General features: G+C 55.8%; 1 protein-coding gene across 5 annotated transcripts; it reads right to left on the reverse strand.

Moving 5' to 3' along the window:
- Positions 1-2,105: 2,105 nt before the first annotated feature.
- SH3BP5L (SH3 binding domain protein 5 like) lies at positions 2,106-14,356 on the reverse strand. Of its 5 annotated transcripts, XM_016124575.2 has the most exons (8): positions 14,043-14,356; positions 13,797-13,912; positions 12,734-13,298; positions 7,597-7,659; positions 7,300-7,428; positions 5,620-5,781; positions 4,279-4,452; positions 2,106-3,771 (listed from the first exon to the last, which is right to left on the reverse strand). In XM_016124575.2, exons 3-8 carry the CDS (start codon positions 12,914-12,916, stop codon positions 3,325-3,327), a joined length of 1,158 nt encoding a protein of 385 aa, XP_015980061.1. In that variant the 5' UTR covers positions 12,917-13,298; positions 13,797-13,912; positions 14,043-14,356; the 3' UTR covers positions 2,106-3,324. The 5 variants fall into 5 exon arrangements, with proteins under 5 accessions (XP_015980061.1, XP_015980059.1, XP_015980062.1 ...); XM_016124573.2 differs by lacking the exons at positions 13,797-13,912; positions 14,043-14,356 and adding an exon at positions 13,689-13,788; XM_016124576.2 differs by lacking the exons at positions 13,797-13,912; positions 14,043-14,356 and adding an exon at positions 13,564-13,641.
- Positions 14,357-14,403: the final 47 nt, after the last annotated feature.

The following is a 14,403-nucleotide window of genomic DNA, read 5'->3' on the forward strand; positions in this document are numbered from 1 at the left end:
AGGTGGGCAAAAGAAGATAAGGTACAACAGACACAGAACATCTGGCCCCAACCGACAGGCTGCAACACACACCTGGCTTAGCTCTCAGGTAGCAGGCAACCCCAAAGACAGGCGGGAAGACGGGATGTCCAGAGACAGATAGGGATAGGCGCCCAACAGGAAGGGGCCTAGTGGGACCAAGCTGACAAACAGGGCTACTGCCCTGTGCCGACAGGGTGGGGTATGACAGCCCAGGGGCCCAGCCCCCTGAGGCCACACCTACAGAGAGACAGGGACTCAGCCCCCTTGTCCAGCACCTGACTAGAGAAGGCTCCATGTGGGGTTCAGTGCATCCTGCAGCTGCAGAGAGTTGCTGACATTGTGCTAGGCACACTTTGGGCCTTCTCATTTCACAATATGGTAAAGCATGGACATTCCAGAAAACCCCACCAGACATAGATGCAGATCCTGAATCCCAAACTGCACGAACGCATTGGGAGAAGTGAGAAGTGGTCACTGAGCATCCCTTAGGTGCCAGGCCTAACTGCTCACTTGAAGAGGGCATGGCTCAGAAGCACTCATTTCCACTCAGTGACATGTGACATATGGCACAGGAAAGGGGGACCGCACCCCACATCCCCCAGGACGTGACCATCTCTTGCTTACTTCAAAACAACAAAATTCCTTGACTTTTCTGATTTTTCTCAGCTCCTTTCCTGTAAAAGTTCCTAAGAGGCGCCTACACCCACTGCCTCTGCAGCCTCATCTGATTCCTGAATAACTCCTTACTCAGGGGTTTGAGTGAGGTCTCCAGGAGTCCAACTGCCTCCATTACCTTCATCAAGGCTGGGGTGGACTGCACCCCACTACACTTGTCTCTTATTGGGAATAGGTGACCCTGCTGCTACCTACCCCATAATTTTGTTGGGGGAGTGAGATGGGTCAGGGCACATGCCTGGCACAGGATGCAGGTTGGGTGGGCACTCGTGGCCATCAGGATGGGCTGTGGCTGTCTCCCTGCACATAGAGGAAGCACGTCAGCCTCTCCTGTTCTCCTCACTCCTTCCTTATCCGGCAGGGGATTCCACAAGAAACTCGGTGGCCTCAACCAGCCCTTCGCTGCCAGAGCATGGGAAGAGGATGACCCTGGTGTCACCTCAGGAAGCTCACCTGCCAAGAACAGATGCCATACTCTCTCATCAGTTTTTCCAATCATACAGAAGTACTCTGGCACCCAAATGCCTTCTCACACTTTCCTTAGTTCTCAGTTAAGATAAGCCAGGTCAGGAAACTACAGTCCCACAGCAGGACAGTATCTGTCATGGGGCACACACTGCATGTTCTATAGTGGCTCGGGTTCTGCCTGCCATCTGAGGTCACCAGTCACTGCTAAGGCCCCCCCATCCCTCCAACTCCTGGCCCTCACTCTGTCCCCTCAGAATCTTTGGGAGACCCATTTCCCACAGGTTTCCAGCAGGTCTCCAGCCCTCCCTTAGCTAACCCCTCCTCACCTGGCTGTAGACACAGGTACACCTGGTGGGGACCGGCCCAAAGCGCCCATTATCTCTGTACTCCAAGTCCTGGTCCCCCACACCTGATTCCACCAGATGCCTCACAGGCTGGGGTCCAAGGGCCCTCGAGCTCCTCCTGCCCCTCAGCAGGTCAGGCCTGACCTGCAAGTCACCTCTTATGTGTTGTTTTAATTTCAGACAACTTAGTTTAAGTATGGCCTAAACATTGCAACGACAAAGGCCACTCTGTCTGAAATTCAAATTTAAGCGGGTGTCCTGTGTATTTATTTGCTAAATCCCTCAACCTGTGTCCCTCTCCTTCCTCATGCTCACATCCAGTGCTGGCACTCTCATTTGGGCCACCACAGTGGCTGATGTGTCTACTCTAGCACATACCCTACAGACCCCTACTTCCCCAGCAGGAGGGGTGGGGGCCTCCCCTGTGTGTACTACACTGCAGCCCTGTTACCGTGAACCTTGTCCTCCCCGTGGCCCAGGTAGATTTCAGGTCCACTTCATCATCTCCGGGGGCCTTGCCTGACCACTCCACCAAAAGAGCCCCATCGCCCCGCTCTCCCTCCTGCCTTGTCCTGATAGGGGTAGGGGTAATAAACATTACTGTTACATAAACTTTTATTTAAATAAAATCAGGAGCAGACCATTTCTGACACACATCCGCCCTCTTATTCCCCACCACCCATGGCCACCTCAAACCAGTGGTTCTCATTGTGACCATCCTGCCTCAACCCCAGAACAGGGTACACCTTCCATGTGAAGGCCCACTGCTCCCTGTTGATGGGCTGGTACACAGGTCTAGGCACAAGTCCTCCTAGGGTGGGACAGGATAGGTTCCCCAAGGTACCCAGACCCAGTGTGGCTCCCCCACCTCTACCCACCCACAGCCCGGCAGTACCACCAGACACCTAGAGCTGCTCCCTGTGGAGGGCAGGTCCCCTCCCCTCATGGGGGAGGCTCAGCAGCCAGAGGAATGCCCCCAAGGGACCCCAGAGTGGGTGTTGCTGGGCTGGGACGGAGCACCAAGTTCCCAGAGGCACTCTGAGGAGGGCACTGAGTCTGCTCAGCATCCTCTACCCAGAAAAAATGAGTGTTTCGGCAGCAGGATGGCAACGGCCTCGGTCCCCAGGACCTACCTGTACCTGCACCCCACAAGGACACTGGGAGAGCCACTAGCACCTGGGCAACTTGAGGGCCTGCCCATCTGGGGAGATACCATGCATGTGAGAGCCTGAGTGGATTTGGTGATGTCCCCTACAGTAGGCTGGGCTTCACCTTCCCTGACACTGGCACCTTTCAAGTCCTACTCTGGGGGACACAAAGTGGCTTAGGTCATGAGGAGCGAGCTGAGGGGACTGGGGTAGTGTCTTCCAGAGGCAGCTTCTAAGTGACATAAGGACAGGATGAGATAGGGTCCAGGGCTGCCACCCTTAGGCCTTCAGGAGATGGGTGGAACACCTGTCTGCTCACTCAGGTCCAGCACCCCCTTCTGGGATGGGCTCCCTACACCTTCTAGACCAAGTTCCCTGTGGCTAAAGGTGAGCAAAAAGAAGGGACTCTGAAAAAGGCAGCAAGGGACCAACAGGCTGAGCAGCCAGCAGGGGAGAGATTGTGGGAGGGCTACTGCAGCCTCCTAAAAGGTAAGGCAGAGAGCTTTCACCTGCAACACCTGGGCAGGTGGGTGCAGAACTGACAGGAGGGCCGACAGAGCCCACCCAACCTCTGCAGGGGAAGCAGGGACCCGAGCAGAGGAGCTGCAGCCTACCCGGCCCACATGGGCCATCAGCAGTGAGACTCACTGGCCACCCTGAGCACAAGGCTACAGGCTGATGCTACGCTGGTGGCGGCCCCCGCGGCCCCCACTCCGGGGCCCCAGCTCCTGGCCGTCCAGGCTGGTATGGTCCGAGAGACCGCGCAGGTGCTCCACCGAATCGCACTTCTGCAAGTCCGAGGCCACAGTGCGCAGGCTCAGCAGGCTCAGCGTGTCCGCGTCGGGGGCGGGAGCCGGCCCCAAGCCTCCACCTTCCTCCCGCGCACCTCCCTCAGCCCCTTCCATGATCCCGCTGTCACCATCCTCGCCACCGTCTGGCCAGGCCTCAGCACCCACAGGGGACGAGCGCCGCGGGCCCGGGGGACGGGGGGGCATGCCCCGGCGCCGCGCGTGAATCTGCTCGCTGATCTGCTCCAGGTTGCGTAGGGCCACCGAGTAGCGGGTCTTGGCCTGGGCCACCTGCTGCTCCAGCTCTGTCACCTTGGCCTTGTGTTCCTGTGGAGGAAGGAAGGGATGGAATGAGGCGACCCACTACGTGACTCTCGACGGCACTGGCCCTGCTCACCACCCAACATGAGCACCCGTGCCGGGACGCCCCCCACCCCCCACTACCACACACAAACATACCTGCTACTTCCCTACCACCACAACTCCACCCAGACCTGAGCCCAACCCCAGTCTTCCTACCTTCCTCTCCCTCCCTGCCCCTACCTCCTCTCTCTCCTTGGTCCACTTTCCCTGCCTGGCCAGTTCCTCCTCCTCATTCCTCCTGGTCTCCCTCAAATCTCACTTGTTCTCTTCTTTATCTGTCAACTCCATTCTCCACCAGCACCCACATCTCCATCCCACCTCGCACATGTCCTTGGTCTCTGGCCCACCACACTAATCCTGGAAGACCAGCAGCAGGCCAGCACCCCTGTTCCTGCCCTTTCCATGCCTCCCCCAACCTGTCCCAACATCACCTTCCCCCAGCACCCCACCTCCTCCTCTCCATGTGGCTACCTCTAGGATCTGGCTGAACTGGGCCTTGAGCTCAAAGTAGGGCCGGCTCTTGCCGATGGCCCGCCGAAGTGTCTTCTGCAGGGCTTGGACCCGGGCCTCTGCCTGCTGGCACAGCCGCGTCACCCGCTGGTGCTCCCGCTCACCACGTAGCCGCTCCTCCTCCGCCTCGTTCACCTGGCCCAGGTAGGGCAGACAACATACATCAGAGTTGGGCCACACTCCAGATGTCACTCTGGGGGACCTCCCACTCTCTGCAAAGTCTAGAGAGGACATATCTCTGAGACAGAAAGGACAGCAGTGCATCCCTGCACCTGCCTGGTGTTACCTGCACCACTGGCCTCCGCTTTGCTGCTTCCAGAAGAGGGCATTAGGGCCCTCCGGACAGCACGTGAGAAGCTGGAAGTGTCTGGGCACATCTGCCACAGCCATCACCTTCAGAGCCCCAGTGTGGGGACCAGCAGCTCCAGCCGAGGCTCTCAGAGTGTCTATGTACCAACAGGAAGCAGGCAAGGGCTCCAGCCATGGTACTACCCTGCCATATGTAGCTTCCAGGACCCTCCCCCAGTGTTGTGCAGGCCTCTGGAGCTGATATGTGCTGCTCTAGACTAAATGCTGGTGCCCCCAACATCCATATGCTCAAACCTGACCCCCAGGCTGATGGAGCTGGAGGCAGCCCTCTGAGGGGGTCAGGTCATGAGTGGAACCCTAGCAAATGGGATCGTCACCCTCATAAAAAGGCCCTGAAGAGCTGCCTGTCCCTCCACCCCATGAGGACACAGCGACAAGATGGCTGCCAGCCAGGAACCAGGAGGGGACCCACACCAAACCCCAGATTTGCCTGGGCCTGAATCTTGGACTTCCAACCTCCAGAACTGTGAGAAGTAAACATTTGTTTTTCAAGCCCCAGTCTGTGTTGTTTTGTAATAACAGCCTGAATGGACTGAAACACCTGCCCTTCCCCAGGTGAAAGCGGCAGATGGTTGCTGATGCCAGTGATGCCCTGTCCCTGGTCTTCTTCAGGTAGCTTGGAAATGATACACAAATGATACTTCCAAAGTCAAGGTACAGTGGCAGAGCTCAAAAGCACAAAAGGGAGAATGTTCTGAAAACAGAAGTTAGCGGTTGAACCAGAGAGCCCAATACAGATGAAGTGCTTGGGCTGCTCCCCTATCTGGAGGCAAAGGCTCAGGGGGCCAAACGGGGCAGAGAAGGGACAGGCTGTGCTGAAACAGCTGCAACTGAGGGAAGGCTGGAGAGCAGGAGATAAGAGAGGAGGGGACAGGTACAGGGGCAGCGAGGAAGCAGGGGACCCCGGGGGACCAGCAGGCACAGCCAGCCCACCTTGCAGGTGGCGTGGTTGAGCATCTCCTGCCACGTAGGGTCCAGCCGGTTCTTGTCGGCCATGACGCCCTGCTCGGCCACAAACACCATCTCCCGGGCAGCGTTGTGCATGCTCACGGCCCGCTCATACCGCAGAGCTGCCTTCTGTGTCTCTTGCTGGGCCTGGGGGGAGAGGGCCATCAGAATGGGGAGCCTCAAGGGACCCCAGCTGAGCACGGACACCTACCCAGGTGAGGACAAGAGGAAGGCCTACTGCAACGTTAGCCATCATCTCTGAAACTGTGCTAAAGATGGATGCCAAAGAAGCAACATTCTACTAAGATATTTTGTAGGGACATGGCCTAAGAGAAGAAATAAAGGCAGAAATAGAGATGGAAAGGATCCTGCTGCCAGTGAAAAGTGACTATGTGGACCCAGCAATCTCAAAGGCCACTGGCCTTCTGCTCAAGGGAGGACAAAGAAAGGCCTACACCGTTTAAGTTGGAAGGCAGCCAGTAACGTGGCCTATTTCAGAAAGACAGTATGCTGAAGACCACGACCAGTGTAGCAGGGAAGCTGAAGGACAAGTACTCACAGTGATTCTTTGACCTGCTTCCCAAACAAACACTGGGACAAACCTAAGTTTCCAATTCTTTGAGACTGGTTAAATATAGTACATCTAATATAATAAATTATTAAATAACCCTTAAAAATGATGGCACAGATGCATATTTATTGGCATGGAATTATGTCATAACACAAGTAAAATAAAGGTATAAAAACAGCATATATCGTGTAATCCCATCTTGCCAGAGATGTATATCTATACACATACACATAACATACAAAAAAAGTTTTAAGGGGTTATCTGTACTATATTAATCATGTTTTTTATTTTCTACATTTTATGACGTGTTGACACCTTGGGGACCTTGCTGGCCCTACCAGGACCAGTTAATTCCTAGAGATAGTAAATCCCCGCCACCCCCTAGCATACCTTTCACATGTAAATCAACCAAACTGAGGCCTACCACCTCCTTAATCTGACCATCACACACCAGGCCAATGCTGCCCCTACCCTAAATCACTTAGGGCAGGAACCAGAAAACTAGGGCCCACCCTACAGCCCAGAGCCTACCTCAATTACTCAAACTGTCCTGTCCTAAGACTGCTCCAAGTGCCTACTCTGTCCTATCCACTCCCTTCCATGGAAACCGTGAAAAGGCTGTGGGCCAAGACCTCCCTGCCCTGGCACCTTCTTCCTCCTGGGGACCCAGGTGCTTCCCCATGTGCCGCTGCATGGCGCAGCATGCCCCACTCTTGGGAACTGCAAGTAACAATCTCTTCTTTGAAGGCCGTTTTTTCTGTGTCTGTCGCCTTACCATTGTCAACCGAAACAAATCCCAGGCACAAGAACCATGATCCACATGTGCAGTAGGATTTGGGGTGACTCTGGTTTTCTTCTTTATCTTATTCCAAATATTTAGTTAGTTTTGTACCAGTGAACCCACCTTATTTGTGTACAGAAAAGAAAAGGAAAGAAGGTAAAGGAGTGGAGGGTAGGCAAAGAAAAGAGACAGGAGTAGAGGAAAGAGAAGTGTACAGACAGGTGACAAGAAAGCCTGAGCACCTCCTGTACACAGAGACCAGGGAGCCTGGCACCAGCTCCCAGGACACGGGATAGCAGACGGTGGGTCATACCTCTTTTGCCAGCCGACGAGCCTCATAGTAGGGCCGTGCCTTCTCGATACAGCTCCCCAAGTGGGAGCCCTGCATGTTAAGCTTCCTGGCAGACTCCTGCAGGATCCTCCGGTAGGTGGTCCTGGCCTCCTGGAAAGGAACAGAGAAGTGGGTGGGGGAGGGTGGAAGCACATAGGCGGGTCCCACTGCCCTTAGCTTCCCACAATGCCTTTTCCCTCCACTATGCCCAAGAGGGAAGGAGACAGGTGGCAATGGCCCAGGACCAGCCCAAGGGAGTGAAGGAACGCAGACACTCACGTCCAGCTGCAGCTCCACCTGGTTGATCTCCTCACTGGCCTGGTTCAGGTGTTCTAGCTCCTCCTGCCACAGATAGGGTGGTGAGAGTGGGAGGGCAGGCTCCAAGGGTGCCCATTCATCAGGTTGTAGAACAGAACCACGAAGTGCCTGCCCCCACCCACACTGCAGTCTGTGCCCCCACACTGCAGCACCTCTTCCCCATACTGCAGCCAGAGCCCATAGTCTCTGCCTTGGGCTTCTGGGACACATTTATGGCATACCATCATAGCTCAGCACCTGCAACCCAACAGCCCTGAGAGGTGGCAGCTCGTGGCCCAGTACGTGAGGGGAGCCACTGGAGGTGTGGGCCTGCTGGGTGGTGAGGTGGTAGGGTCACCTACCCAGGAAACGCCAGGGAGGGGCAGGATGCCCAGCATATTCGCTCCCAAGCTGTGCCTTGGTGCATGCACGAAGGCATCATTGTCGTGGAGGAATGGGGACCCAATAGAGCAGGTGCTCAGATGAGAAGCCAGCAAGCCTGCAACACAGGAAATGGGTACTGGCACTGTCCCCAGCACAGGGAGTGGGACATGTGGGGAGGGCAGGGAGATAATAGTGGAGGCCATCTGCAGTACCCCAAGGAAATGCAGAGTCATGAGGGCCTGGTGGACAACTGAGGCCAGATCAGGGAAGAGTGGGTGGTTCAAGAGGCATGAGGCCTGCTGGGGCCATGGGGTGATAGCAACCCCAGGTCTGCACATAGCAGATCCTGTACCAGGGAGGGCCTCAGGGAGCAGTCACCTGATACACAGGCCCCAGGACCCTCTGGGATAGAACAGGAAGGAGTGGTGGCCTCAACTGTCTGCCCCTGCTCTTTCTTGGTGGAGTTCCTGAAGCCCAACAGGCCAAGGATACTCCCAAAGCAAAGCAGCGCCCAGGAAAGGCCTAGTGCTCACTGAAAGACCCCGCCTGCGTCTGTCTGCTACCCATGGACCAGACACTGGCCCTCCAACCACCCAGCGCATGGTCACCTTTCAGTCTTTTTATTTCTATATCCTCCTCAAGCCTGGGGAGACTTGACTCGGCAAGTGCAGTCCAGGAAACAAGGGTACACACCCTGATCACAGGAAAAGGGAATACACCAGGCCCAAAACAAGGAGTAAAAGCATGCATACCCACCCAATGCAGACCCCGCTCCAAGATGGTCTCACACTTGCCCCTTGAGTGTGGCAGAGCTGAGCTGTCCAACAGACATGCAGCCTCCTGCACACACTTCAGTTTCTAGCAGCCACATTGAAAAGCAAAGCCAAATAGGTCATGCTGTAACAAAGCATTTCGTTTAACCCATACGCCTAAAAGATTATAATTTCAACAGTTTACCAATATAAATTGTTAATGCTTTCACATTCTTTTTTGAAATAATTTACACTGTCTTTCTCACTGCCTTTAAAATCTACGTGCATTTGACCCTCAGGGCATATCTCAACCTGACCAAGCAGTGAGTACTTCTCGTACTGGACACTGTAGGTAGAAGCTGGTGCTCATGACCACCTGGTTAGTCATGCAACCCAGTGTCCATTAGACAAGACAGTCTGGAACCACAGCCCAACAGGGCCTAGGGACCCCAGGGGAGGCCAAAAGCAGCTCTAAGTTTCACGGTGCCTTCCTAACAAGGACACTGTCACTTGCAGCAGATGGGATCATCCAGGGCCTTCAGAAGAGGCAATTCCTCAGGGTAAGAAGCCACCTGTCGTGGGCTTCTGTGGCTAGCTTGGCCCACAGCAGTTTCAGACTCTGTGGCACAGGCGGTGGCTCTGCCAGCCCCATCTGTACACTCAGTTCAGTTGCTTCCACAGACGAGACGGTGAGACAGGACATTGGGGATGAAGCTAGGGCTGTTTCAGGACCTGCCCTTTCATCTGGCACTCCTGCTACTGTGACCCCCCTCCTAGGACTAAGGACATCATCCCTGGATGGACGCCTCAGGGGAGAGAGGCGTACCATCCCCTGAGAAAACCACAGCCCTCATAAAAAGAGGATGGGCCTCAGGGGAGAAGGGGAAACAGTGGGTATAGGCCACCCTGCAATGTCCCTGTGGGCTTCTGCTTGAATCCATGCCCAAAATGCTCTCAGCACCTGACAAGGTCATCGGAAGAGTAAGCAGCTCTATATGGTGTGACCTCCACTGGAAAAAGGACTCACAGGGTCCTGGCTGTAGGCCAAGGGTGAAGGTTCACACCAGCACAACGCCTGCCACCATTTTATCTTCTGGTGAGGTCTCTCCCTCCAAGTCACAAAGCTCCTACCAGGCTGGACAGCAGAGTGGGCAAGGGAGTGGGGGCAGACAGGCTGGGGTAGACCCAGGGCGAGCCTTAGTGGATCTTATTAGCATGGGGCCGTCTGTGCAGCTGGCGACATGTCCCATGTGGCCTGCCCCACCAGAGACTCCAGCCATTATTGAGTCCGCTGCCAGCAGGGAGACAACCTTCCCAGGCAAACAGCGCATCCCCAAACACCAGGCTACTGAGGCCTCTGCCGACCTGTTCAGGTGGCTGCCCACCTGTGCAGGCCATTGGAGTGCAGGAGCAGGAGGCCTGAGCGGGTCCAGGCCAGGAAGCAGAGGAAGCTGGCTGCCCATGGCAGCCAACCTGACACTTCACTTCAGATGGGGACGCAGAAGCTGCAGGGTCGCCCTGAAGAGTCTAAGGAGGAGTATGTGAGTGAGTCTGTTCGCCTCAGCAAAGAATGTGCCTGCCACAAAGGGGTTGAGAAGGTCACGGCTGGAGGTGTGGGGGAAAGTAGTGGCGCAGCATCCCCCACTCTGCAGCACCACCCACCTTCCCAGCTCCCCTCCTGGGACACACTGTCTCCCAGAGCAGAGGACCAACTTGGACGCCTTAGAGAACTATGCTGAGGTCAACACACGGGCACATACGGTGGCCTTCCCTGGGGGACAGGACACTCCCTATAGGTCTGGAGCTGGCCTTCAGCTGGGTTCCCTGTGGGACTTCCGAGGTCATGGGCTGTCTGCCTGCTGAGGAACCCAATACACAAATTACAAAGAGCCTTGCTTGAGGTTCCAAAAACACCTGAACAAGGTCCCTGCCTCCGGGGCATCCCTGGTTGTAACTCACCAGGCCACACACTAGGGCCACTTCCCACCCACCCAGACCAAAACCCCATTATCTGGGCACAGCTCAGGCACCAGTGTTCTGACTGATGCTACTTGGTGGGTTCTGATTGGTCTGCGGGAGTGGACCCACTGAATGCACCCAGAATCCACATTAAGCACTAGAACACACCACCAGAAGACTTTTGTGCACTGTTAACTAAAAGGGACCTCCAAAGACACACGTCCACTCTCTTCCTCACCCAGAAAGGCTGAGTGCCTGCTGAGGCTGGAGCATGGCCCACAGAGCATGTCCGTGATGAGGGGGTCTCTTTTCCCTAAATGACCCACAGCATGTGCCCCAGGTTGGCAAGACAGATGAAGGCCTACCTGCCCTCAGTGCAGGGACAAGGAACATGGCAGGCGTGCTGGAGGCCAGGGCTCTCCCTCCACCCCTCACACAGCCCATCCAATGGAACTCTCCATGATGACAAAGTATCCTACTTCTGCACCGCCAATGGCACTGGGAGAACTGCCTTTTTGATTTTATTCAATTTTAATCGATTTTCTTAAGCAGCCAGCTGAGGCTGGTGCCCACAGGACTGGACAGTGTGACACAGGAGTGACGTCTGTGTGGGCACCGGGAAAGCATAAGTGTGAAGAAACCAAGGCATCTCCTCATGTTACGTGGCTGCTCCCCAATGAACACATGAGTCTTTCCCAAAGTGCCACCTAAAAACTTTCACCAAGAGGTAAACTGAAGAGTTTGATAAAGAAAAGAACTGTCGGATCATGTAAGAGCAGGGAGGGAAGGAGCCGTGTGAAGCTGCAAGACCAACCCCTCACTTCACAGGTAAAGAGCCGAGACTCACAGTAGTCACCTGACCTGCACGGAACCCACAATCTTCGGGCTAGAGGCTGCTGAGTCTCAGCCCAAGGCTTTTGCTACCACTTGTTTCCTCAGTGACGACAAATCTGTAGAATGAGCAGGAGAAACTGAGCTGATTTCAACGCCACGCCTGTGAGACACAGCAGGAATGTCACTGAGTCATGCTGGTAAACGAAGGGCTCACCGCTGCTCCACTGTGAGCACAGATGGTTCCCACACACATCCTGGGAGCCCCCCTGAGGGGGCAGGAAGAATGCTGGGACCAGCTTTAACTTCTCTGCATGCACAGAAGTCACCTAAAGGTCTACTGACAGAGAAATTCCAGAATGCAAACCCTGGGATGCTGCTGCTCACCAATAGGTGAGTCACCTGCACATCAGAATTTTGGAGACGCCACAGCCCACAGAACAGACTCAACCCAAAACACACAGAAACATCCTGGCCTTCACCTGCCCAAGCGGCTTCCCTGGGGAGCCCTTCACAGCCCCTTCCTGGAAACACTGTGATCCAGCCTGGTCTGGCCAAATACCTCCTGCACGTGACGTCTACCCGCCCCTCCTCACCCACTGCTCCTCCAGGTCTCCTTCCTCAAATCACACCCAGCTGACCAACAGACCTATAAATGCTCAAAGGCCATTAACCCAGTATCCGTCCATCTGCCACACCTAGCATCCTCAGTGCTGAGCATCTGCACTGTTGAGGCCTGACCACATTGATACAGGACCTGAATGCATCGGAGTTCCTTACAGGCCTAAAGCTGACGCCACCATTATAAGACATGAAAGTCTCACCCTTTACAATTGTGAACACTCCTGAGAGGCACTGAGTGAAAGTCAGTGTCACCTTCTCTCATGTCCCACTCAGGCCCCACTTGTGCCATCTCTGGGCTGACAGCTCCTCTGCTTATTTGGAAAAAACAGTTTTACTCCCCACCTAAAGTGTGCCTCCAGGGTCTGCCATTTGTCCCTTTCCTTCACTTAGGCTTAAGCCACACACTCCAGGCACTTGGGACAACCATCCTAGACAAATCTGTTCATCTTGTCACACAGTGCTCCAGTGATTTGTTGACAAACCTGTTTTCTTCTCCTGCCCCAGTGCACTCATGTGCCAGGTCTCCAGCAAAGCTGGTACCTCTGTCTCTCCCCCATCAGTCTCCTTACCTGTATTCTGGGATCCAGTTCTTCCTCCTCTCTTGGAGACAATTTGGCCTCACTGTTGTTGCTTCCATCTCCTCCAGGCTCCTCTGCGACTGGGCTCCGAGGGACTTCATCCTCTACAACATCTGGCCGCAGCTCCCCCTGGGGAGTCTCCCGCCCCCCAGGAACTTGCCTGAACTCAGCCATGCCCACCCCAAGAGGGCAAAGCCCTATGCACAGGAGAGGACTGACATGCTGGGACCAGGGCCCCAGCTTGGGGCTTCCTAGGCTCTGGGTTTCTCTTCCCAAAGACTTGTAAGGAGGCGCAGGGAGAAACTCACACTCGGTTAAAGGCCGCGATTCAAGTCCTCAGTGGGGGTCCCACAGCTACAACCTTGTCTGTGCCAAAGTTTTTCCCTTCCAGCCGCGGGGAGCCCACCAGGAGGGACCCGGGGCAGTTCTGAAGCAGGGAGCAAAGGGGGCCTGGATCCTGGGCCAAGGCCTGAGAAGAAGCGCACCATTCGGGAGGACGGAGGCAGGTGCCTCCAGGCTGGGTCCGAGCAGGCTGCGGACGACAGTTTCCAGGGAGCTGCAAAGGAAACAAAGGCCAAGGGCACGCTCAGCATCAGAACGTCGGCCACCGGCGCCTCCAGGCCCTCGGCCAATCAGGCACCCCACTCTCGGTCTCCCGTGCCCCTCACTACGACCCGCTCCACCTCCACTTCTCATCCCTCGAGGGCTTGAGGTCCTGCTCCTTGCCCCCGACAGCGCCTCCGGCTGCCCCCGGGCTCATCCGGTTCTGCTGACGCCCGTCGCCCCTGAGATTTGCCGCGTTACCGCCAGCCCCGCCCCACCTCTGCGTCTCTCTCCAGCCTGCGAACTGTCTGACCCGCGTCTCCAACCACACGCTTCTTCAACCCCCAGGACCCCGACACAGGCGGGAGCAAAGGTCCCCCCCATCAGCCTCACGTGTGCTTACCCTCCCGTGCGCGAAGCTCCGCCACTGAAAACAACCTCTCCCTCCCTCCCCGCGATGAGCCAGTCCAACCAAATACGAAGCGGCCGAAAGGAAGCGGAAATACGTCACCCGGCACCACGCCCTCTTGCCTGCCGGTCACGTCCTGCTCGCCCTGTTTCCGTACAAAATGATGCCCACGCGCTGGGGTGCGTCTGGCGTCGCCTCCAATCCTTCCCCCGCCACAGCTGGATGAGACGGAAACATGAGCGAGAAAAACTAGGGCGGGATATGGAAGTCAAGAGTCCCTGGTGAGTAAAATGCTAGAAATAGAATGAAGACTGGACACCGCCTCTAGAGAGAGCGCTGCCATCTTACTTCACGGCTTTGCGGCTCCTGCTTCACGACACCCACTTCTGGCCTCGCCTAGGATATCCGCCGCGGCGACGGCGCGTTGGTGGGATGTGGGGCAATTTGAGTCCGGGTACCAAGGGACGCAGCCGTTGGGACGACGGTGGTTTCCAGATGTGACCGACCTCACTGCAGTGAACTCAGTGGTGCCCTTTAGTGACGGCGTGTAACTGACAGTAAATCTGACGGTAAATCTGTCTTCCGGGCCTCTGGTCAGCACATGGCCGCTCCCAGAGTCCGGCCCTGTCGCTTGGAACGTCTCACCAGGAATTTTGTCAACATGAACTCGGCGCCTCAGCGGTCAGAACCCTGCGGGGAGGCAGAGTTT

Source organism: Rousettus aegyptiacus, unplaced genomic scaffold (genome assembly GCF_014176215.1).
Source record: "Rousettus aegyptiacus isolate mRouAeg1 unplaced genomic scaffold, mRouAeg1.p scaffold_m13_p_7, whole genome shotgun sequence".
Taxonomy (NCBI): Eukaryota; Metazoa; Chordata; class Mammalia; order Chiroptera; family Pteropodidae; genus Rousettus; species Rousettus aegyptiacus.